Below are 27,014 nucleotides of genomic sequence, written 5' to 3' on the forward strand. Positions count from 1 at the left end.
CTTTTTACTTTATAATTAGAAAGTTTTTTAATTAGAAAGTTATTTAGGATGTTACTGTTAGCGTACAGCAAAAGAGCATTAAAAATAAAAATTAGCTGCAGCTTGAACATATAGTTTTTAATAAAAAAAATAAGTATATATATTATATTATATATTATAGAGATATAAAAATACTTAAAAAAACAACTTTGTCAAAAAAATTTGTTTGAAAAAATTCCTTACAACAATAAAATTAACGTCAGTACATTCATTATAAGGCTTAATTGCCTTTATTAATATAATACGAGCTGAAATATATACTTTGTCCATCCAATACATACCTCTGCACCAACTTGACGTAGTTGTTCTTTTAATCTTCGTATATTCGCCTCAGATAACTTATAACTTGGATGATTGGTATCGCCTTTATGACGTTCTAAATTCAATTTTTCCTGCTCAAGCATTTTTTGCAATGTTTGTATCTTACAAGTTTCCATTTCACGACGTTTAATACTCTAAAAGATTGAAATAATAAAAATAAAATTATAAATAATAATAAATTAAATATTATATGTTTTTTACTCACATCAACTGGTTGAGGTCCAGTAATGGATGCAGTTCTATCTCTGCCAGAGAGTATGGGTGTTGATGGTACTACGCCTACAGATGTCGGTCGCACCATTTTGAGATTCCGCTTAACAGCCAATTCAACAATATTGGAAGCTAAAATATAATAATTTTTTAATAATATAAATTTTAATATTTTATTTGTAAATATAATTTATAAAGATATAAGTAAAAACTTAAGGTTTAGTTTCGAAATAAGTAAGGAGCATTTAGCTTAAGTAAGGTTAGATTAGGTTATAATGGCGATCCTTATGATCTACTAGGATTATTGACCTTTTTGTAACCATACATATTTAAAAGGGTTTAAAATTATCTGGAATAAAAATAACATGCTCTTTAAGTAGGTATTGTAGCTAACTAAGATCTTTTTAAAAGTGAATATAATATATTTATGAAGTAATAATAAAAAATTAATGGTTAGTTTCTAAATAACTAAGAAATGTGTAGATTACGTTAGCTTAGGTTAGGTTATAATGGGAATTCTTATGATATATTTAGAATTATTGACATATTGTATGACTGTACAAAGCTCGAAAGGTTTAAGATTATCTGGAATAAAACATAAGATGCTTATATATTGATATTGAAAATATTGAAAAAAGATATTGAAATTTTAAAAAGAAGAGCTGATGGTTGGGTCATGCTGCTCCCAAAAAGTTGGCAAAATATATTGAACGAGGTTTATTTGAAAGAGGTTTTTCGAACAGTAGTGAGTATTTATTAATAATGAATATTTATTTAATTTAATATAACATAAAACATTGTCCTTTCGAAAAATCTCCAAATTATCTCTCAAAAAACAAATAATCTAAATTATAAATGGCGCAAAAATTATATTGTTTGTTATTTAAAAAAAAAATAAACTATAATGATTTTCCATGCAGTATGGATGTGAAAAAATTTATAATTATAATCTGATAAATAATAAGTCTTTCACTAGATCAAATATTTTATGATTAAAATAAAATTTCCTATATAATTACAAATATAAAATCAGCTCAATCACTTCTTTAAATTGCAAAAATGAAACTAAATCTCATTTAATTGTATATATTGTAGCTTTTGGATGCTCACCTTTAATTAAACTGACCACTGTTGGATGCTTTTCGGAACGCACTTCTTGCCCATTGACCTAAAAAGAATGTTAAAACGTTATACATTTTTTTCCACACAAATATTTTAAGTGACTTGCAAAAAATTAATCACAAAATTTATTTTTATTTTCATTTTTTGCAATAAAAAGTTCATTTTATATTATATTTTGGCAAACCTTTAAGATCATGTCGCCGGCAACTAAACCAGCAATTTGCGCCGCTCCACCTGGTTTCACGCTTTCAACAAAAACTGGATTGTCACCAGAAACCTAAATAAAAATAAAAACAAAAAAAATTGTTTTGTTATAAATATTTTATTTTTTATATAAGTCACTTAAATTTTTATTTTAATAAATTATTTTAAATTATTTTAATTATTACACAATTTTCAGTGAGAAATATTAACAAAATGTTTATAAAAATCATTGTCCTATAAGAAAAGTTGTACAGAATTTATATATAATGGGAATAAGTTTTTAAAAAGAAATTAAATCTATAGCCAGAATTTTTTAAATAATTGCCTATAATTAGGCAAAAGGCTTAAGTAAGATTACACATTATCCAATAATATGATCACTGCGACTTCTAATAAATGCACTCAGTACTAATTAAGCTGAGTAGTACTGACTAGTAGAGACTAGTGAGTAGTACTCTTGTTATGACGAAATAAACGGAACCTATTTAAAACGATCTTTCGGCTAAACTAAAACAGAAAGTGAGCACTTAATTTGAATAAGTAATTCTTTTATTTAGGTTTTCACTTAAACGAACCGGTCTCTTTTAGTTTAATTTAAAGGAAAATTACTGTGTGTATAGTATTTGATTAGTAAAGTAAAGACTTAATACTTCAATTCTGGATATTGCAGAGTAAAGAAGTATCTATCGAATCTAGATATCATAAGAAACAATATTTGCAAACTTTGTCATGAAGAAGAGGAAACAGCAGAATACCTTCTGTGTCACTGTGATAGTCTCGTCTCGCTAGACTCAGATTTCGGCACTAATCAACTGCCTATCCACTTATAACGAAAAATGGGCAACATCTCTCCATGGGACCTAATGACATTTTTAATTGCTATGCGCTTATAAAACTAAAATTAGTTTGTCATAATAATTCTGAAGGATGTAGTGACATACTTCCCAACTCCTTAGATCTAATCTAAACTAAATGAACTGTAAGGCTCATCTAGATTAAACCTAAAAAATAAACAAGTTGAAATCTTAATCTAGTATTTTAGGTCGACTAGCTCAAGAATGGGTTTTACACCAAGTGACTGTTATAGAAACTGTTGTAGAAGCTTGTAGCAAATAAAATAATAAAAAATTATATTATTACAGCTGGGAAATATTTCATAGGTATAAGATATATAAAGATATGGATCTAATGGATTCTTAGTCAACGAAATAACAGACAAATTTACCAGAGAAGTAGTAATCGTTTATTGACATGGAAATCATTCTGTAGCTTAGAAGAAAGTAATATTTTTTCACTTATTCAGAAAGGAGAGTAAAAACACAGAAAACTATATTTAGACAATCAAACTATACATACTAGGACTTTTACATCGAAATCGTTTCTACGAAATTTCAACCTAAAACGATTTAAAGCTTCCCTAAAAATAATGAAAACAAAATAAAAATCTTTACATTAATTTTTACAGTTGATTTCTTTTTGATTCGTAATTTTACAAGACTGGCAATTTACAGTAATTGAACTTATAGATTATGTCGTGAATAGAATGAGACCTCAAAGCACATGCAAAGAGTCTGATCTGCATGGATGTATAAATAAAAGAAATATCTAGGTGAACTTTTTACATTAAATAAAGAAATAAGACTCGGTAAGGAAGTTTAAATACTATAAATTATTTGGGACAACAAACTTGAAAAAATACTCTAAATAAATGAAGTGGGTACAATAGATCCCTAGAGGCCACAGTATTAAAACTTTCAAACTAATGATAATAGTTATAACAACAATAATATTAAGAATTAATTATAGAGCGTGTTAGAGCCACGCTCTATACTATTTGTGATATTGACGAAATTGTTTTACGAAGGCTAATAATTTAATTATGTATTTTCTAAGAACTTGTGTATGTCAGTTTCTAAATAAATGAAACTGACTATTAGATGTACCTACATGCGTTCCCACATGCTATTCCAACCCAGAGTAATAGATTGTTAATATTAGTAAATTTAATTAATATAATTTCTTCACTACATTACATACATCTTGACGAACTTATGTTATCAAATAATAGTGTAGAAAGGGTATAGAAGAATTTAAATAAAATTTTGTACAAAATGATTTAATAATAAACATTAATTTTTAAATCATTGTTTCTGATACATATTTGGGTGGCCAGATATTTCGATAATATTTTATTATTGCATTCGATGATTCATGATAAAATACCCTTCTTAGTAGTTTATTAATTGCTGTCTTTCTATAAACTCATTTATTTAATATTTTAACAGAACTTTTAAGTGCTTGCAAAAACCATTAAATATTTTGAAAATATTGAAAAATATATATTATATTTTATAATAGTGCATACAGTAGTGACCTGAACGTGAACTACTCATTCTCATTTAACATTTTCTATCTGTGCATGCATAAAAATGGATATAAAGCAACTGTTCCATTAATAAAATTTTTCATTTCAGTTTTAATTTGCCAATAATTTCAATGAATAATTTCAATTTGTTCTATGCGCTGATGAAACTGATGAAAAAGATAAAACCATTGAGTTTGCCGCGGCTGAACCAGGCAACGTGTACATAATTACTGGATGCGAGCCAATAAATTTGTATACAAAATTTGTATACGAAAGTATAACCAAAAAATAAAATAACACCAGAAGCAATAAATAAAAAGTCATATAACATAAATGAATAAGTAGGAACATTTCTACATTATTTTTAACACTATACACTGTCATAAAATTTATTTAAAGTTGACTATTTTTTCCTTTGACAGCTAATGTATATGACGTACATATGCGAACGAGCGCACTGGCTCCGTTTCCATCGCTAAAACTGGCACTGGCACTGGCACTGGCGTTGGCACATATGGCTTTTGTGGATCGTCAAGAAACATGGGAGAAGTACAAATGCAGTTTGTAAATGTAAACAAAAGGTTTTGTTTATTTTAAAATATTTAAAATTTTATTAAAATTTTAATACAATATATGTATTTCACGTATTAATTCACTTCATTTCCATATATTTGTAGTAGATACATCCGAGTAGCCACTCACATACTCTCCAACGAGTGCAAGTACAGCAATTTTTCAACAAGTTCAAGTTTATGGTTTTACAACAATTTCTGTACATTTTCCGGTAAAGTAAATTCAAGATTTTTGTTTAAAATAAATTAAGTTAAGACACGTGTCGCCTTTATGGCTACTTTAATGCTTTATAATGTAATTTTGTATTGTTGTGTTGTAATTTTATGAAGAGTTCCAAAAAAAAAACAAATATACTATATATACAATTTTCACTCCTTCAACAGATTTCCTGCTTATTTATTCATCAAAACAATCGAAAATAACAATGAAATTTTTGAATGAAAACCAAAATAAACGAACTTTAATGGTTTAAAGTTTATTAATAATGAACGAAATAATTAAAAAATATAATAATTTTTATTACAGATTTACGCCAAAACTATTTGTTTTCAAACAACAAACATTTAAAAATTTTTTTGTAAACAAAAATATTGAATGAAATTATTTTTCATTGCAGTTTTTAATGAGAAAATTTTTACTTCAAGTTAATAATTAAATAAGTTTAGTTATTGCCAATTATAATTTGTGAAAAATAGTTTCAGATATATCTATATACATCTGTTTACATTTATGTATAAGTTTCGCTTGAATGTACTCTTTCTTACTTACAAGTAGGAACTAGTTGTCACCTTAATCTTAACAACATAGGATGAGGGTCTATCAGTCGCGATACTCACAGCAACGCATCACTCACACAAAGGTGTGAAATAGTCCCGAAGATGCGTATATGCTATCTATTTTATCTATTTTAACAAGGTATGGTCACGCGTAATGCCATACTAAGGCCATGATGCGTGATACTGTATCACACCCTTCCTGAAGTGAAACTGTTTTGATGTTGATTTGTTGCCGATAATTATGCTCGCGATGCTACAGTTTAATCCAGGTCTTCTTGGCCACGAATTTTTCGCAATTCACCACTGTTTATGATCTTTATATATAGTATAGTTATTGTCAATAAAATAGAGGTTTCCAATCAAACATATTTCACTTATGGCACAGTATGAAAGAGTTCGACGATTAGTCTACACTATTAAAGTTTTGACTTAGATTGTTCAGATTAATCATACATACAATTTCTTATAATAGCGTCAGAAATAAATTCAAAAACTACAAAGAAGGGAAAAATGAAGTATTGTCGCAAGTTATTGACGAAAAAACCACAAAGGTCATTATTTTATGTTTTACAATAAATAGGATTTATTAAGGTCATCAATATATTTATGAGCTGTGAAGATCAATTCCAAATTCGATTAAACCAACTTTTTATTCTCTCTTTTAAAATCAGATAAAATAAGATCTGATGGTGGATGTGATAGTATCTTATAACGTAGTTGGACAAATTTTGGTCTGGCCATTTCTGGCAAATGGTCTGGAAGTGTTGTCCTGGGGAAACAAATTATTTTTTTACTTTTTATCTTAATTTCGCTATCGAAGAGATCTAAAAGAATCATATAATATTGGTACTTTTAAGCTTTTACGAAAAAATTAATTACAATGAACAAATAAAAAAAAAAATAGAAACCATGATATTTCAGACTTATATAGCTGTCTTTACATTTCTGAAACACATTCATCGGAAGACCTTTTATTTTGTTTCCGAAGTTGAGTGGTAAACTTATATTTTCTATACAGTTAAAAGTTAACGCAGATGCTCTTTTGAATAATTGTGAAATAATTTGCAAATACTGCTTGAAAGTATTTGCACGAGTATATATCTGATCTATAGTCAGTAATTGTGTTATTCAACTTGGTGATAACTTTTTTTAAACAAATGCTATTAATGTGTCTACTTAAGATTTTTATTGTACTATCACTTTGAATCACCACCACTTCGCGCACTTTAAATCTTAAATTACTAGATGATTGATTTAGTTCGCTATATCTGTGGAGTGCTTACCTCATATGACCTCATACCTCATACGATTATTCGAAACCCAGTAAATCACTTTTGAATCATTCTACAATATGATGTAGAATTTCCATTTTGCTTATCGCTTCTTTTTTTTTTTTGATCAAAATTTTATATTTTTTTAAAGGTTGTGCTTAACCAACACGTTAAAGTTTTGTGGAAACATTTTACAAATTCATCAAAACTTATGAGTGAAGTCAAAACAAAATTAGTTCCCATGTTGGAGAAATAATGTAGATTCAAGCTTTCAAATTTTTTCATGCCATAAAAAAAATTACAAGGAATATTTTTTAAAATTTATTTAGTGTAGTTATCCGAAGATAATACTTTTTTAGAAGAATAGTGCCAAAGTTTAAGGTGATTACAATTTCTACAAGGTACGGGTAATAAGCTTCTTCTAATTGAAAAACCACGACACTTGCTTTGGGAAGAGAGAACAGAACAAACATCAATGAATGTTTCATGAAGCTTTGGCTTATTCGGTTAAAACACACGAAGACATTTTCTCTAATATGAGAGGTTAAAAGTTCTTGATCTGTTTCTATTTTGTGTAGAGTGTCACGGGCACGTCAAAATCAAAATTATTGTTGCTTTCAATGCAAATTAAAAAACTGAGAGTGAGAGAAAAATCAAATACCGGTTTAAATTCAGTCATGAGAGCTGAGGCTATCTGTACCTCGTCACTAGTCAAAGTCGTGTTATATGTATGTATGTAAGTATATATTTCCTTTAAAATTTAGGCACAAGGAAAAAATACAAAACTATTAATAAGTAAGAAAAACGAAACTGACAAACTTATGTGATACTCTTTTGACGTGCCCGTGACACTCTACATAACATGGGGCTTAACATTGTCGTCATAACATAATCTAAACTTACTTATCAAGCAGCCTTCGTATATATTTAGTTGAATTTAATTTAATTTGCATTTTATTTTATTTACACTACATTTTTCATTATTATAAAAAAATAGCTTTTTGTCATAAAATAGTTGCCTATTTCCATATCATAAACTAACTCTTACTAACAATAATAGCAGTTTAACAAGAATGCAAAAAAAAAAGTTTTCCTTTTTTTATATTATTAAATTATCTACAATGACAAAATAAGATCGATTAATACATATGAAGTGTGTATATTCATAAAAATGTTTATTATAACTGCATGAGACAGTATGGCTAATACTTCTCACAGTAAAAGTCGGAAACATACAAAGATCTGATTTTGTTGTGACTATGCGACAACTAAAAATTTAATGATCACAAAATAATGATAATCAAAGTTATCGCTAAAAGTTCGTTATTATCTTAATCATCACGATGATGACTTCATACTAATATTTAATATTTGTATAAAAATATAATATAGGCAAAAAGCTGACTTAATCGACATGAGCATTTAAATGCAAACACACAGATATCTATAAAAAAATATAAATATATTTATTTATTTGTTTATATGAATTCGGTGAAAATGTCGGAATAACGTGAATGTTATTATAATTATATGCATATATATATATACACATATACACATACGGGAAAGACAATTTACAAGGCTTGTTTGTAATTTGTCATATTTCAAACAAAATTATATATTTTGTGTATAATAATAATTTGTAACGTGTAGTTAACCGAGCATTTAATTTAATAATATATTTTGTTTTATTTGTTCAGTAAAATTGTGTTTAATTGGTATATCATTCAGAGTATTATCATTATATATTTTAATTATATTACAGAAAGTGAAAATAAAATTTTAAAGTTGAATAAATTTTAGTTATTAATTTAAATCTTATCAAATCCCTTAAGGTAAACGTACTATAGAGAGATAACATTTATCAAAAATGTTTTTATCATTTATTTAAGCCAATAAAATTCATATTTCCTGAATACTGTGTATTAAATGATTAACAAAGAAAGTTAGATAAAGTCTGTATTAAATGAAAAGAAATCAATCTATTAAATTATTAAATATCTTTGTATTGAAATATGAAATGAAAATGATTACAATATAAATTAACGCGAAATATTAATTATTAATTGACACAAATAAGTGTACTGCAATGGTGTCATCCTCACTGGCGTGAAAGTATTTTATGGCTTATTTACATCGTATTTTTGTGCTGCGCAGATTTCTGTAATAAAATTTGACATTATCGCCAAGAGATACAACAATTTTGATGATTACACATAAAAGTTTTACTTAATAAAATAATTAACTACACTTCTTATCGGAAACAGATTAATAACACCCAAATGAAAAAAAAAATATGCTAATAAAGAGGCGAAAAATAACATTAATCTACCTATAAAAAATTTAAGATCCCGACATGAATAAAAAAAAATTTTGATGAATACGTTTAGTTAATATGCGTTCAATAATAATGTAAATGACCGATTTTACATTATTTTCAAAACACTAGTAAAATAAGAATTATTATTTCTTATTTCTGTTATAAGCAAAAAATCGCTTTTCATACATCAATTTAAAAGCAGTATCAAAAATTCACATTTGAATAAAATTGTTGAAAATGAATAGTACCAATGGATGCATAGCAAAACATTCTAAAGTGGACAGTCCTTTAAAATTAGTAAACAATAATAATCAACGTAATAAATAATTATAAAAATTATTAATATATAAAATTTAATATTAATAAAAATTAATAATAATAAAAATTCATAATAGTAAATTTTAATGATAATAAAAATTAATGATAATAAAAATTATAAATAAATAAACTTTAATATTAATAAAATTTAATATTATTAAAATTATCATAATAATAAAAATTAATAATAATAAATATTAATAATAAAAATTAATAATAATAAAATTAATAACTAAAAATTAATGATAATAAAAATTATATATAAATACATATATAAAATTTTATATTAATAAAAATTAATAATAATAAAAACTATACGTAATTAAAATTTAATATTAAGAAAAATTAATAATAATAAAAATGATTAAAAATAAAAATTATTAATAGCAAAAATTAATAATAATAAAAGTTATAAATATATAAAATTTAATATTAATAAAAATTAATGATAATAAAAATTATACATAAATAAAATTTAATATTAAGAAAAATTAATAATAATAAAAATTAATAATAATAATAAAAATTAATAATAATAAAAATTAATAATATTAAAAATTATAATCAAAATTAATAATAATAAAAATTAATAAGAATGAAAATTATAAATAATAACATTAATAATAATAAAAATTAATAATAATAAAATTTAGTATTAAGAAAAATTCATAATAATAAAAATTAATATTAATAAAAATCAATAATAATAAAAATTAATAATAATAAAAATTAAAAATAATAAAAATTATAGTATATAGTAAAAAAAAAGAATAATAAAAAACCATAATAAAAAGAATAAATATATCTTAATATAATTTTTGTCATCAAAACTTCACAGCTATTGCACGTTGTTTCTGATTACGTCTAGTATTTGAAAATTTAAACGGAACATAGACCTACACCAAGTATTATAACAGTTTCAACAGTTACTTAACACTATTGAGCGCCCTACAACAGCATTAAAAAAGTCGAACGTTTCCCAAACGTAATATAAACAATGATCTTTCGGAATAGTTAAAAGATCAGTCAATGTATGTCTTCATTTTGAAAAAAGTTTTCTTTTGTCAAGATAATGAACCGGCACCCATTCTGTCAGTTATCGTAAATAAAATTCACCAGTTGTGTTGCGAATTATATGATCATCCTATTTATTCATCCTGTTTATTTTATTTTCAAAGTTTGTAAATCGGTACATTTTGTAGGTACTTTATAGAAACTAAAAAAATTGGAGCATTATTGAGAAAACTGTTTGAAGTTAAAAAGAGTTTACTTTAAAAAATAACAAATAAAAAAAGATTTAAATAAAAACCTCTTCAATACTGAATGAAATCAAACTTAATTCTCTCTACAAACGAAAAATTCGCTATAACTTTTCTTAAGTATATTTAAAAAAATATTTTGTACTAAAGAAACTAATCATAGAGGCTACTAATCATATATTAATAGTTAAATAATTAGATAAAATTATTTGAGAACTTAAAACGAAACATAAAGACAGGTGTATCTCAGGATGTAGTACGTTTTCTTGAACTCAAACATAAAAACTTTTATAATATATATATTATATATTTTATATACATTCTACATATTATATACATCATATATTATATATATTATATATATCATATATATTATATATATATTAAATAGATTTTCCATGAACTGCTTATTAGAGTCATGGTGCTCACAGTACAATGTATAATAGCAAAATTATGTTATGTATCTATTACTATTAAACTATTTCGAATATTTGCAAAATATATAGATATACGAGAATATACAACTTTATAACTCACCTTCATACCATAACCATTTTCATCTTTGCGCACCGTTAATGTTAAATATTGAAAATGTTTGGGCGATTCGGCAATTGGTGAAATTTGTATTTGGGGACGACGTGATGCCATATTTATGCTATTGCTACGATGATTATTTGTGGTACCATTTGTGGTACCTTGGCTTAGTTGCACGCCGCCCCCCATTATGTTGACGGTACTATTATTAACATTATTATTGTTATTAATATTATTGCAATTGTTGTTGCTGTTGCTGTTGCTGTGACTTATACTGCTGCTTTGCTGTGAAATTGGCGTCACTGTTATTGGTGTTGAACTATTGAGATTATTGCCTAGGGGTGCAATTGGCGTTGAACTACCATTCATATGTTTCGATTTATTTTGGTAGTTCAATGGCAGAGGCGGCGTTTGTGGTGGTATTACTGAAACCGTTGGTTGTTGCTGCTGTTGCTGGTAACTAAGATTGTTATTACTGTTGCTATTGCTTAGACTACTTGCTAATGACGGTGATCTTGGTATTTTAGATTTAGATTTGGATTTATTTTTTGCTTTAGAATTTTTTACTGATTTTTGTTTTGGTGGTGGTATTTCAGGCGGTACATCAGTATTTGCTGTTGCTGTTGTTGCTGGTTGCCTACTTGTTGTCTCGTTATTATCACTGAGCAGCTGTTGTTGATTGCTTGATTCTTCTGGTAAATCTTGCACGTCGTCATATTCATGCTCTTCAGTACCAAAATCAATCAACCTAAAATAAAATAATAATTGTAATTTAATAAAAAATTTTAGTATAAAAATAATATTACATTTTTGTTATTTAACATTTAACATACATACATACATACACATATATTTATTTTTTTTTGAAAAAGTTCAGTTAAGTGTAACTACTTTTTTTTAATTACAAATAAAAAATTGAAAAAGAAATAATTTAAATAATTTTTGTAACTAGCTCCATACCACACCCATATGTTGGTTAAATGTATTTTTCGGGGTTACTGAGCGTTCATTTGTCACTTTACTTCATGTATCTCAGCGTTTAATCAATTGTTGCTATTGTTAGCTAAATTTTATTGCAATTTCAAAAAGTTTACATCATCGCTGATTTTAAATGCCATAATTTTGCACTAAAACAGTTTCAATGTTTAAATGAAATAAATTTAACATTTACGTGGTCAGAAGCTAAACAAATTATTAATTCATATTCATATTTATGTTTAACGTTTAGAGAATATATTTTTAAATATTTTTAGTTAATTAAACTATGACAATCATTAATCATGTGATGTAGTTGATGGCAACATTGATTTGTTTGTAAATAAAAGTTCTGTTATAGATTTAGTGAAAATATCTAAGCTCATTATTTATTCGGTGAAATATAAAGTTCGTAGGTTGTAAAATATTAAAATTGTTTTGAATTTTATATTATCTTTGCTTTTTATAATAAGTAAATGTTATTACAGAAACTTTCTTCTCTGGATCAGTGTGAATAATAATTAAAGATGGCATATTAGGTTATACGTGGTGGAATGACATTTTTCTGGATCTTATCAAAAGATCCAGATAACAGATTTGGGTACAAATCTGCATTCAATACGTAATAAGAAAATATAGCATATATGTTTAAAAAATAAATTTTTCTGATTTTTTTTGATTTTAAGAATTAATACGCAAACATTTCTACACTTCGGTCGGACTTATTCCAATACTCGCAACCTCATCCACCCCTTTCGCACACATATATCTTACACATACCTTCTTCTTTCCTTATTTGTACCTTTCAAGCTATTTACGTGTAGCTTGTGGAAATTTGTAATATTAAACAATCTAAACTATATTTATTATAAAACGTTGAGAAGGACTCGTTCTCCCTCCACCACAACTAACTAAACTATATAACGTTATCTTGTAACACTAAATAACCTCAAGGTCGCGTTTGTGTACACAAGATGTACCAGTGTGTCAAGGTCTTATACCATCTCAGTTAGAAAATTAAAATATTATTAGCTTATTGTTATTTCAAGTAGACTCCAGGATATTAGGATAAAAACATGCCGTTAAGAGTACCATTTGAATAAATTCGACTATACATTTTCTTATCACTGAAGAGAAACTCATAAGTTGTCCTCCTTAATTTAAAGTTATTAATAATCTAAATGCTATCTACCAGTCTTTAGGCTGTAATAGTTATTATAAACATTGTGAACGTAGAAAATGTAAACTATAGAACGCAGAAACAGTCATTAGTTATGACAGAGTATACATAAACTAAAACAGTATAAAACTACAAAGAACAATAGTTCAATCCGTTCACTCAACAGTTCTCAGTTGATCTAGAATTTTCTTGTATGATTACATCAAGTTTGCATTGTTTTTTCATAATAGTATGTTTCTACTGACTTCTTCAGACCAGTTAACCAGTTAACTTACTTGAGATTTAAGTAATTCAAGCAATCACAAGTAAGTTAACTGGTCTAATCAAGTCAATGAAAACAAATTATAAGATAGAATGGATCAACTGCTATCTTACGTCACAACTAATTCAGCCTTAAATGCCAGATTTCATTCAGTTTAACAAAAAAAAAATAGGGCAGTACCTGCCTCATTTCATGACAAATTAATTAAAAGATATTAGCAGATATTTTGAGTGATAAGCATTTAAAGTATTTATTTAAAATCATTTTGCGAATTCAAATAATTATTTCCTAACCGAAATAGTACTGATAGAATTTGATCTACCATTTTTATAAGTTTTAAAGATTCATTTGAAAGATCATCGTAGTTTCAAAATCTATGAAAATTAAAAATGATTTTAAAAAGTGTTAGGTATATATTACCTTGTATATATGTAATAATTACATATTAAAAAATTTAATTACTTTATTAAAAAAAATGCAAAATAATTGACCTTCCCTTATTTATAGTACAGTACGCTTCATTAAATTTTTTCTTATCTTAAAAGCGATTTAACCAATTTTTATCTTCTACTACATCACTGATAACCAAACTGATAAAATATATACCCTTATGTGTATATAATAGAAATAAGTTCAGATAAAGAAGCATATGTGTGCAAAGCTGTAATTTAAAAATAAATTCCAAGAAATTCTAAATAAATAAGGAAATACATAAACTAAGCTAAAAATATTAAATTCAAACATTTTGATTTGATTTTTTGAAAACGTAAACTGTAATATTTTGTATTTCAACGAATTCAGACAAAGGTTATTTAGTACGTGCTGAATAAGTATAAAAACAATCTATGAAGTATTCGCAATGAATTCCCAACAGACATTCTGCAAGTCTTTATGAATTTCTTGCTTTTAACGATAACGATGTTGGCATTACACAAAGTATGTAGAAGTCATTTTGTACTAGGAAATTTCAAGTCAGTCCATAAGCGGATACAACTGCACCTCACTGTAGGTAGACGTATAATTGTTTTCACCCATACAGTGAAATTATTGCATAATTGCATTTAATTCAATCTCAATTTGCACATAATGCCAAATAAATTAATTTGCAACACTTTCACACCATTAAGAGCAAATAATTTCAAAAAAAAAAAAAATAAAAGCACATTCATCCAACAATCATGAATTCAAAAAATGTATCTTATTGCCAGTGCATCAAATAAATAATGCTTTTTATATATTTTAATATATTTTAGTAAATTATATGTTGAAGAAAAAATTATGTGACAACTGCAGATGAAGGGTACCACCAATAATGAAATTCCCACAAAATTTCCATAAAATCAGCAAATAACGGAAGTAAAATTTGCAATAATAAAATGAGAGATAAATTAAATAGCAGATGGAAGCATAGTAGATACAACAAAAATGGTTGGGAAGAAAATACAGACATTAAGTATCTAATAAATAGCATCTATCTAATAATAGAAAACCAGCGCAAAGCAAAGCCACCATCACAGCAATAACAACAATTATCATTGGTAATAATTAAACTCATTTGGAATTACTGTACAGACACAAAAATGAATAAAAACACAAATAATCACAAAATGGAAAATAAAATTCTTAATAGGTTCAAAATAGACTAAACATTTACTGCCCCGTTTTTACGAATAAATCTGCACAGCATTCAGTAGAAAGATTTTTTGTTTTTATACTCGCATTTAAAAAGTAACAAATCAGCACGAATAATAAAACTTCGCTAATTAAAAATTAAAACTAAAATTAAAGCAGACAATATCCACTGCATTCACATGTGAGACCAATCCATAATGAAAACTTTATTTTCTATAGAGATATGTTATATGCACATATACGGTGGGGCTGCTTGGCAGTCAGTTTTGAAGTGAAAGAAGTTGGTTTTCTTTTACTTTTCAATTTATTTATAGCCAAAGCCCCTTTGAGATCTATACATTATATATAACAATATTTAATTTTTTTTATTAATTTAAATACCTTCTTTTTCAAACTATTTAAAACTCTTCATGGTCCATAATGTATTTATTAATTGAAAGTAGTAGAAGTGTCAGTCTTGTACATCAAAGTTCACTTAAGAACAAATAATGGCACGTATATGAAATCGCCTGAAAACTCTCCTAAAGATAAAAGCCCCAAATATCTAGAGCACTAAAGACGTCTCTTTTTAAAAGCGATACTCCCAAATTCAAGTATAAAGAAACTAACCTGAGAAGTCTATAAATTTGGCTATGTATCCAAATTTAAAGAGTGTCACGCTTTCAATTAAGTTAGGAAGACCCACACAAAATTTTGATGAAGACATCTCCTAGCCAATGGTGAGCACTACCACATGAGGTGGAATACAGAAACAGCTTCATCATCCGCAGAGCCACAACATCGATAAAAGTCATTAGAGTCATCACCGATACTGGGTAAATAAATATTCATATCGGATGTCTTGGCTTTTCTTGCAAACCCCAGGTATTTATGTTTAATTGCCAGTTCAACAATTCCGAAAGAGAAGTTTATATTGAAGAGCAGCTTTCATGCATTCACAAGTTCATCTGTTTTACAGTTGCTTAACACCTGGACTCCGTGTTCTGGTATTTATTTGAGGTACTTGGCCTAGATAACTTATTTAATTAATCTTGGGTTCTCGAGCTACAACAGAAGCAAGCGTAAGAACGATTAAATTTTTAATTGCAGCTGGATGTCTGAAGAAATTGCTGCATTTTTTGCCAGAACCGTATAGATCAGAAGTCAACAAACCTAGATAGCTTATAAATCCCGGTTATAGATAAAATAAAATAATTCCGGTTATCTCGGAATAAAAGGAAGTAGACGTAACAACAAGCAGCTTGTATGTTTAAAAAAAGTACTACATGCATGTCAAGAACTGTATAGATCAGGACCCTCTTTACTGCGCAGTAAATTTACCAATATGTATTTTACATACTATCAAAAGTTTTAATTTGTTTCAGAAATAATTTCATTTTAATTATGCTTAGTTAAATTATGAAATTTTTTTTCGTTTTTACAGATTCACGCAAGCTTAAGCATGTTAAAACAAAAGTAGCTCACATATCAGAGTATTAATTTAAACTATAAGTTTTTAATATTAAAAAGTTTTAAAAAAAATATTAAGGAAATAATTTAAAACATCACTAAATTATCACTAAATTAACAATCTTAGTAAGATATTTTTTATAGACTTAGTTCCGAAACAATTGCATGCTTCTAACTTGCGTTTCTTTCTTTGTAATTTATCAGAATTAAAGCTTTCTCTGATTTTTACAATTACACTAAGTAGTAAAATGATCAATATTTTTTAAAAAGTGTTGTGAGAAAGCATTAGTGCGATAATAGTAATATAATTTATAATATCAGATCATTCTAGATATAAAGGAATAAATATTACAAAGATATTGAATTACACAGTCATACATATTAATATATAATAATTGTCATGTATCGGTTCAGATGCAAATAATGTGTACTATGTACTATATTGGTTAATATTATTTTTGTACCTTTTCAGTCCCTGGCTATATAGAATCAAGTTAGATTTATGTTATTTGAAAAAAGCCAATAAGTTAAGTGAGACAAATTTATCTAACATTTCATGAAATTTTATTTCTAATAAAATTATTGTTAATAATTTCTAACAATAATTTTTTTTTTCTAGAATCATTTAAATTTTTAGTTTTAATTAATATAAAAAAGAGAGACCCAAAAAAAACTGCAATGACTTCTGTCGGGGCTGTGACACTTCGAATAAGGAGAAAATTGTATTCTATCTCATGTGTCAGTGTCTATCATTGGCTTGGAGAAGATTCAAAACAGTTGAGAACCCTTATCTTATCGATTTGACATAGCTGTCATTCTACAAAATAAGGAACATGTATAGAAAACCTGACAAGTTGTTACACTTTCATGTGAGTAAAAGAGTCGTGTCTTTCGGTGTTGCTCACACGCTCACTACTAAGGTCCTTCGGAAATTCTTTTGGTCTGTGAATGAACAATACCAATTCGTGAGCTCAAGTAAGCTTTGGATAAAACCATTCTAGCAACTTTATCTATTTATGTAGCAGCGGCACTGCTACATAGCAGTAACATATTTTATGGTATCCCTAAACGATAGAGCCCTAGTCAATTTACTTTACAGATACAGTTGAATACCTTATATCTAGGCTAATTAACCTATATACTAGATTTTTACAGCTTTCGATCAGTTTAATTTAATTTTAGTTTTATAGCAGTTTGACTATACGAATAAATAATGTTTTGATTTCTTCAAACGCCTTCTGGAGTACTCTATACAATAGATTGGAATAGCATGCAGTTTTGCCTCACAAACTGTGAACAATTTTTTTTAGTATTATTTTGTTTTAATCCAATAGTGAATAAAAACACACAATACGGGGGCTGTACAAACCCCCTATTGTTTCTATTTCTTTTTTTTTTTTGAGATTCTATTTATGTATGTCATAATATTGTGGAAAATATATATACATATGTATATGCAAAATTATTTAACAATATCATTTAAACCAAAACTGAATATTTGGTTGTGTTTATTTCATGGATGTAAAATTCTTCCTTGTGACAGATGGCATAAATATATATAGTAGAAATAAACCGTTAAATGATTTAAAATATTCTATTTGAGATATTTGATTTTTGAAATGTTTGATTTATATGTTTCATGCGACTGAACTAACTATTACAGTTAGTTGCGTCAATTGTTCTTTTCTGAATATTTTTTATATTCAGAGACAATAAATTTTGACCACAGAAATTTATTACTTTACCATAAAGCTACTTTCTAATGACGTAAGTTGTAAGTTGGAATGGAACATAAAAACACCGCATGGAAATATTGCAACATGGCGCAAAAAACTACCACAAAGAATTGTGAGCCAAACAAACCACAAATAATGCACTTTTTTAAACAACGACTTACTACACTGACTGTCAAGCCATCATCAAAACAGTCGACAGACAGAACGGCTGCCACTACTAAGCTGACCGCCTACGCAAATTTACAAAAGAATTAGTAAATTGATTGCAGCATTTGGCGTTTGTGTTGCTTTTATTGAGAATGGGAGTATGAGTGTGAATTTGTATGTGTGTGTGTGTGCTATTGTTGGTATGTTCAATATTTTCATTGTGGTTGTAATTCTGCATGTATTAACTTTATTGTTGTTGTTGTTGCTTTATGTTAAAATACTATAAAAGCATTTCTTTTGCTTTATTTATATTATTTTACCCTTAATTTGAAAAGCCTTATAAATTAAAAATCAAAAACAAAACAAAAACATAAAAAAACATGTTGCATGCAAAGGAAGTAGTAAGTAGTAAATAATATGGAAGCAGAACTTTCTGATGTATTCAAGAGTACAGATGTATGTGTGAATATATTGTGTTTGTTGTGTTTGTTTGTTTGGCTTGGCTTGGCTTGGCTAATATGCATTTGAAATACAATTTACGTGTCTAGCGGCAAAGTGCAAACATTGTGTGTACAAGTACTCCACCTCATAAGGGAATAATTAATTCTTTGAAAATCGTATTTGGTTGCATTGTTGTTTCTTTGAATTATTAAATATATGTTTGGTTTTGGATTTTATTTTAGTAAACACCCTTCACGATATCAATGTACAAAATGGTTTTTGTGCCGACTAGGGTCAGTTAAATTTGTTAAGGTTCTTCACATAGGTGTATTAAAACCGCTTCGTTGCCACATTTCTCAGGTTTAAAGTGCACATTAATTAATTAAGAACCATATTGTACACTCGATGTAATTGATTGCAAATAATAAATATATTTTTTATATGATAGGTCTTTCAAATTTAATATTTGCATATTTTCTTTAAAAATTGGTTACAGCACGTTATCTTGAATTGTATCTTGTTATAGATGAGTAAAATAGGAAAAATCTTAACCTCATTTAAGAAAGTATTAGATCAGGTATTGAAAATGTGCCCATTGTTAAGTGGACTTACCACAAAAAAAATTTTGATTTTAAATAATTTATTTAGAACACAGATTTCTATGCTGTACTATGCAATTAAATACATTTCATTCATACAAACAAATTAGTACACAAGACAACATAGTTGTTGCTTCAAATTTATCTTAATTGTGTGTACCATAGTCTCTGCGTTGGCATTGTTAGTTCTTATTCTTCTTTAAAAAAAAAATAGTTTTCACTAACTCGTTATTATATCTATCTTCAATTTCAATTCAAGTTCAATTGTTGCATTATATTGTGGTGCCTGCGTGTCTCACTATATATCTCAATTGTAAAAGCTATCATTCCATCATGAATGCCAGCCAGAGTTGCATTTATCAATATTTTTCAAAACCTTTTCTGTTTTCTAAATTATTTTATTATTTGAGAAATGAATCGAATACCAGTAATGTTCTCGTTTGTTTTCTTCAGGATTAAAGACTTTATTGTCTCTAACTAAATACATATTTGATGATCAAGTTACAATTCTGAAGGGCTTTTATTTATAAAAAAAATTATTTTCAAATTAAAGGAAACTAAAACAAGTCAGTTCAATAAATATGTTATTACTTAAATAAAACAGAAATTAAAAAAACAAAAGAACATAAAAAAATAATAAAAAAAATAAAAAAAATGAAAAAATCAAAAAAAAATTCATTAAGCCATATAACTAATTTTATCTATATATATATATATATGTTTTGTCTATATATATATAAATATAAAGATCTAGAAAAATACACAGACAAATGAAGTTTTCTGTGCTATATAAATTCTGATCTGCAAGAAAAAATAAAATTGAAGCTGTAATTAATCGGTTTCTCTAGCTGATGACGAGGTAAAATATTTAAATTCAATTTCTTCTTTATAATAGTTAGCATTTTTAAAAATAAAATGGGCTAGAAGAAAACATCCGGATAGTAAAAGAGTTAATGCTACCCTCATTTTATTATAAGTATTATTTTTCAAATGTATAAAAGTCAACTCAAGTCTTTTGAAAAACAAAGGTATGTCTATTTAATTTAAAAAAGACCTGTAATTCTTTGCTACAAGTATCTTGCGCGTTTCCTTTAATATATTGACCCAAAAAAAAATTAAGGACGATAATTTATTTACGAAATACAAACGTTTTTATATTTGAATAAAATGTATGTTTTAATAATACATATATGTATTAATAAAACGATGAGAGATTTTACATATATTAAAGCTTTTCCATTATAAAGAAAATGTTATTAAAATATTTAGTGTTATAAAGAAGAACATTCAATGTTTTATAATAGTTTTTAATTACGAAAATCATTATATTAGTTTGTTATTATGTAACATATAAATTTATAATAACATAAAATAATATATATAGGCACGTACAAAATGTAATAAGTACATTAAATACTTATAGATATTAATAGTTTTTATATAATACCAAATTCTTGACTGGTTTGAAATAAAACCATAATTAAATTACGTATTCTTTACGAATACGAATTTTTTAAAATACAGTAAATTTTAATTTATTAAAAATAATAATAGTGTTCAAAAACAATAGTGTTCAAAATTTCTACAAGTAGCTAGTGTCTTAAAACTACTAAGTTGACTTAATTTCTTGTTGTCTATTATTTAAATAAATAATTAGTTTAGAAAATTTTAATTTTCTATAATACACTATAGTTGCAACATATGGCTTATTATTTCGCACTATCAACTTATACACTATATAACATCGTTATTATTGCAAGTTTATCTTTTTTTGATGTAATAATATGTACACTATAAATTCAACGTATGGTTTATTATTTCGCGCTAACAAGTTATACACTATATAACATCGTTATTGTTGCAAGTTTATATCTGTTTGATGTATAGTTTGGGCGAACCCAATTAGACTTCAACTCAACTAAAATGTATATATTATGATGTTAAATAAATAAAAAAATAATGATAATAAAATAATTAAAAATTGCAGCTTTTATTGCAACAAAATAATAATTGTCGAACAAAAATACCGTCAGACTTGAAAATTTCTGTAGAAATTGTAAAATAATTCTTCACGGCTCAGAAGTGTTTAAATCGATCAATTTTATTAAAAAATTATTTGTCCAACAAGATTGTAATAAATTACTGGAAATATTTCTAACGTTCTTTGCACTTCTTAACTGTTTATATCGATTGATAAATAGAATATATAAAAATTGTTAACTGTATCGAAACACTTTCATTTTTATTGAGAAAAAAAAAATAAATTACCAGCTAAGATAAGTAGAATTCCCAGAATATCAAATGAAGTAGTACAATAATTATTATCGTATACATGTATTTATATACTATATGATAGCATACAAAGTACGACGAGTCTATTTAAAAAGTTAAGAAATAACTGCATGCCTGCACCGAAGACAGTGCATACAAAACCTGTTGGTTAACATTATTACCAAGAATTGTTAAAGTATTTGATATGAGCCACTTAAGTGCAACACAGCCACCGTTGTTGTCACATTTCTAAGCTTAGCTGACACACTTAATTTTCGTGTGGTGCATGCAATGATCTACCGACCGACCAGCGACCAGGCCCTCCCAGTCACTGAACAGCTCGAGCCACCCACCCACTCAGCTTGGGTAAAGGCAGCAAATAACTGTCAAATAAACTTGTTCAACGCACATGTAAACTAAAACTTCATAACCCTGTATACCCAGTACTGGTATTAAAGCAAAGTATTAAGTTAGTAAGAAGAAAAAAGTCTATATATCTCTTGCAAAAAATATAGTAACAGAGGAATTGGTAAATGAGATAAAAAAATAAACGAAAAAAAATGCGTGGTTGAAACTTTAGTAAATATTAAAAGAAAAGAAGCAAATAATAAAAACGAAAAATGCATAGAAAATAAAAATTCAGTCAAGCACAGCGTAGCCAACTTAATATTTTGACTAACCCACGCTTTTAGGGCGCTATGTTTTTTTGAAACATATGTACAGTTTCTGAGAAACTTTTTATCAGATAAAGATTACAATAACTATACTCAATATAAAAAAGCATATTATAGATAATTTTTATTTTTGATTGGTTTTTATTGCATTCAACAGAACAAAAATTTACAATTAATTATAATCTATTTATGGTATAGTTGGTTAATCGTCAGTTTTGTCGTAGGTTTATTGACAGTTTTCAGCCGATTGAAGAACCATATTAGAAGATTGATTTATCCCCTTAATCACTATTTTAGGGGCTTTTTTTTGAGGAACTTGGCCAATTCCAGGATCTCCATCTAAGAAGCATTTTAGACTTAGCAAAGGTTTGAGGTAATTTTTTATACGTTATAGCCAATAGACTTAAATGGATTTTAAGAATCTAGTTAGGCATCCAGGTAAAAACTATATTTATCCAGTGAACAATCAGCTAGATAGTCTGCTATCCAAATGAATATTACCAAAAATCTCTAAAGAACAACGTACATCGAATTTGAGGGAAACGATCTAAGGAGAAACTGTAAAACCAATGAATTAATTAAACAAAAGGATATAACAATCATATGCCTCTAGAGAGGAAACAAATTCATATTTCATTAGTAACTTGGAAATGTATAGTCAGAAGTACATATAAAAGAAAAAAATAAAAATATCAGATATAAGATCCGGTCCACCTGTTTAAAATGAGATCTAAAAATTCATCAGAATTTCACCATAATATGAATTAAAATTTCAATCCTAACAAATAGATGTCATCATCGAATACTATTTTTGAAAAAAGGATGACTATATTAGATTACTATAAGCTACAAAATATCTGATATATTGTCAAAATGGTTTTAAATAGTTAATATTATTTAAATTTGTGAAATTGACAAAATGATTTAACGGGGGCTTATGCCCCTGTCGAATTCCAACCAATTTAGTCGAATTCCCTCAGTTTTCAAATTGAGGAAATCAATAGTTTGACTTACATACTTAATACTTTTGAGACCAATACAACTGTAACCTGTTGTAAGTTTATAATACTAAATATTGTAGTATCTTTAGACTAACTTATATGACCAACTTTAATTGCACTATTTTTCGTTTGCTTATTAAAAGCTTTTACAATCGTGTCTGGAAGCCAGTTTTATGTGGTAAAAAATACAAAAAAATGGAAAGGTCTCAGTTGATGATTTCGTGGATAAACAATCTCTAACGAAATTATGTTATTAAACAGCAAAAAAATTGTCACACTACAAATGAGTTGATAAATAAAAAAACTTAAAAGGTAATGTGAAATAATCAACATTGTTCAAATTAAAAAAATAGCAAAAATAATAGAAAATATTTGAAAAAATTCCATTAAAACCACATTGCCAAAAAAATGTATCCGAATAGAAGCAAGTTGGCAGTAAATTATATAAATGTTTTTTCTAAACTATTTTAATGGAGTACATTTTAGAATCTAAAATTTAGATAAATAATAATTTTGAAAAATAAACTTTTTTCTGTTTTTTAATTTAAATTTTATTAAATAAAACTACTGTAGTAGTTCTCCTTTAAATTAATAATGCTTAAATATTTAATTTTACCATAACTACCATTTAAAAAGTAATTATATTACATAGTTTTTAAGAAATTACTATAAGGTTAACATACTATATTATTAAAAGTATAGAAAGTATCATTAAAGATCATAGATCGTAGAAATAAATGACGACATAAGAATTTTATGCCATACTCCCGAGTCAAGCTTGTTTCCCCAATAACTACTACTTTAACAACAACAAAATCAAATTATAGTTTAAATACATTTTCTTTACATAAATCGATCCTACTACAATCCGCTTTTCTAAATACCATTGCAATAACTCATTCTGAGTCCTTGGTCAAAAAAAAATGTTTTTACCACTGGTCTATATACAGTTACACATAGAAATAGATCCCTACTTTTACAATGTATTTTATAATTGCGTTATTGGTTTTTTTTTACTGAAATGTTATATTCTTATAACATCTGCACTTGACTATACAAAACAACTGCACGCATATCACTGTCTTTATCTATAGCGTTTATTGTCACATAACTCTTTTCCTATTGATTCAGAGAAGGATTGCTAAGATACGTCGAATTGAAATTCAAGACCTACTCGCATCACTTAAACTAATTTATTGTCTTTAAGAGTTTTATTAGATCACCGATATTAGTTTCTGATAATTCTTCGGAGTGCAATAAGTTGTTTGGTAAGGTTGGGTAAAAAATAAGATCATATTTATCCAATCTCCTTGTTGCAGAGCACGTTTCTAAGATTGCTTAGATATATTCTTATACTTTCTCTGCATAACCCACAACGCCTGATTACAAGAGAGATGATAATATTTGCGTTCTATATAAGTTAATTAGTTTTCAAGTAATGTATCAGTTTATAGAGGGCCAAAATTGGGTTGCTACTATTTTTCATAAAACAAGTTTAAAAAAATAATAAATAAATTATTTTCGGAAATTTATAGGGAATAAAACAAACATTAAGGGTGTGTCCAATTCTAAACTATATATGATTTGTTTATCACTGTTCTACACTTCTAATTTCAATATTTCGTTATATAGCCTTTATTTGATCTAAATCTATTAGTAATTGTAATATATTTTGTTAAATATGTATAACAATTTTGAATAAAAATATTAATTTTAATAACAAAAGAAATGAAAATATAAATAAACAAAAAAGTTTCAAGGTGAGGTCATCAGCTTTCTACAATAAAACCGTTCACTATTCCTATTTACCACTAAAAAAAAAATAAAGTAAAAAAATAATAAGCGTAAATACTTAATTTGTTAGTTACTAACGAAGATATTTTACGGTTGTACGTGTCGTTCGTAATGTTTAAGATTGAACCCATTTAACCAAGTTTATGTCAGTTCGTTCCAAGTATTTAATACTCGTACATATGTACATTCTACTCCAAGTTTATTGAATTCAAGTTTAATCATTTTTACATACTTGCGAGTATTTTACTAGCAATTCTTATAGTTGTGCATTTTTATTTATAAATTAATCAAAGAAATGACTGAAAGACGATGACGATGATGATGTCTCAAGTGTAAAATGCAATTTGTAGAAGTAGCTGATATGTGCATTATTAAATTGAAGTCTAGGAAAAATAGAACATATGTAGTTCCAGGCGATGTGAGGTCGAGGAGATTGAAAGCATTATTGACTTTTATGAGAAAAATAAACCGTAAAATGATGCAAGTGTATCTATAAGTAATAACACCAGCTAATAAATATGTATATAGAAGTAATTGCAAGTGTTTTGATATATTTTGTAATTATGTGAGTAACATTTAAAGTAGAATAAACATTAAAATAATCATTTTAATTTAGCAAAATAACAATAAAAATGGTATGCTGATATCAATTATGCAGAAATATAAACATATGAATATTATTGTTGATAAACAACAAACATATTAAAAATATTATAACTATTATTTGAGTTGATAGAAAATTGAATTCTTCATTTAGATGTTCGAATATGTTTGTGTTTGAACATTTGTCTCCCTAAGAGCTTTCTAATAGTCGCTCGAGCTCCAATGTTCCCACACATTTAAAGTATTCGATCCTATTATTCGAAATTGCACTATACCTGAAACGCTCAAACAGTTTGGAGCACTACTTTCTATTAAACAAGACGAAAATTTAATAAAACATTTATCAGAAGAGCTGTCCCTGAAGCTGGAACATCTTTGAGTATTTCGAACACTTTTGAAAATTTAAAGTTTTCGATCCCATTGTTCGGAATTCGACTAGCTTGAACTGCTCAAACAGTTTGGAGCACTACTTTCTATTAAACAAGATGAAAAGTAAATAAAACATCTATCAGAAGAGCTGTCCGTGAAGCTAGAACATATTTGAACCGCTCGAACATTTTCGAAAATCGAATACTTTGATTCAATTGTTCAAATTCGACTATGCCCGAACTGCTCAAACAGTTTGGTGCACTACTTTCTAAAAAAACAAGACTAAAATAAGGTAAAATATTTATCAGGTGTATTGTGCAAGAAACTTGAACTTCATCGAGCAGTTAGAATATTTTCGAAAATTCGAAGTTTTCGAATTCAATTATATTGAATCTATTATCTGTTATTCCTTATCCTTAGGAATTGATTTAGTTTAATAAGTAAGAGGAAGATTTGCACTTAAATATATTCAATATATTGAATCTATTATCTGTTTTTCCTTATTTAGGAATTGATTTATTTCAATGGGTAAGAGGAGGATTTGCACTTGATAACGCCACATTAACTCG

At 26.9% G+C, this 27,014-nt stretch overlaps 1 protein-coding gene across 1 annotated transcript in view; it reads right to left on the reverse strand.

Moving 5' to 3' along the window:
- LOC119674286 (dual specificity protein kinase splA-like) overlaps positions 1-27,014 on the reverse strand; it is a 51,535-nt gene that overhangs the window by 9,569 nt on the left and 14,952 nt on the right. The window contains exons 2-6 of the mRNA XM_038085418.1: positions 11,316-12,060; positions 1,877-1,969; positions 1,681-1,738; positions 566-702; positions 321-494 (exon numbers count right to left, since the gene is read on the reverse strand). Coding sequence (XP_037941346.1) covers positions 321-494; positions 566-702; positions 1,681-1,738; positions 1,877-1,969; positions 11,316-12,060 — 1,207 coding nt within the window. The remainder of the gene's footprint in view (positions 1-320; positions 495-565; positions 703-1,680; positions 1,739-1,876; positions 1,970-11,315; positions 12,061-27,014) is intronic.

The sequence above is a fragment of the Teleopsis dalmanni genome, chromosome 2, assembly GCF_002237135.1.
Source record: "Teleopsis dalmanni isolate 2A chromosome 2, ASM223713v2, whole genome shotgun sequence".
In the NCBI taxonomy this organism is placed as follows: domain Eukaryota; kingdom Metazoa; phylum Arthropoda; class Insecta; order Diptera; family Diopsidae; genus Teleopsis; species Teleopsis dalmanni.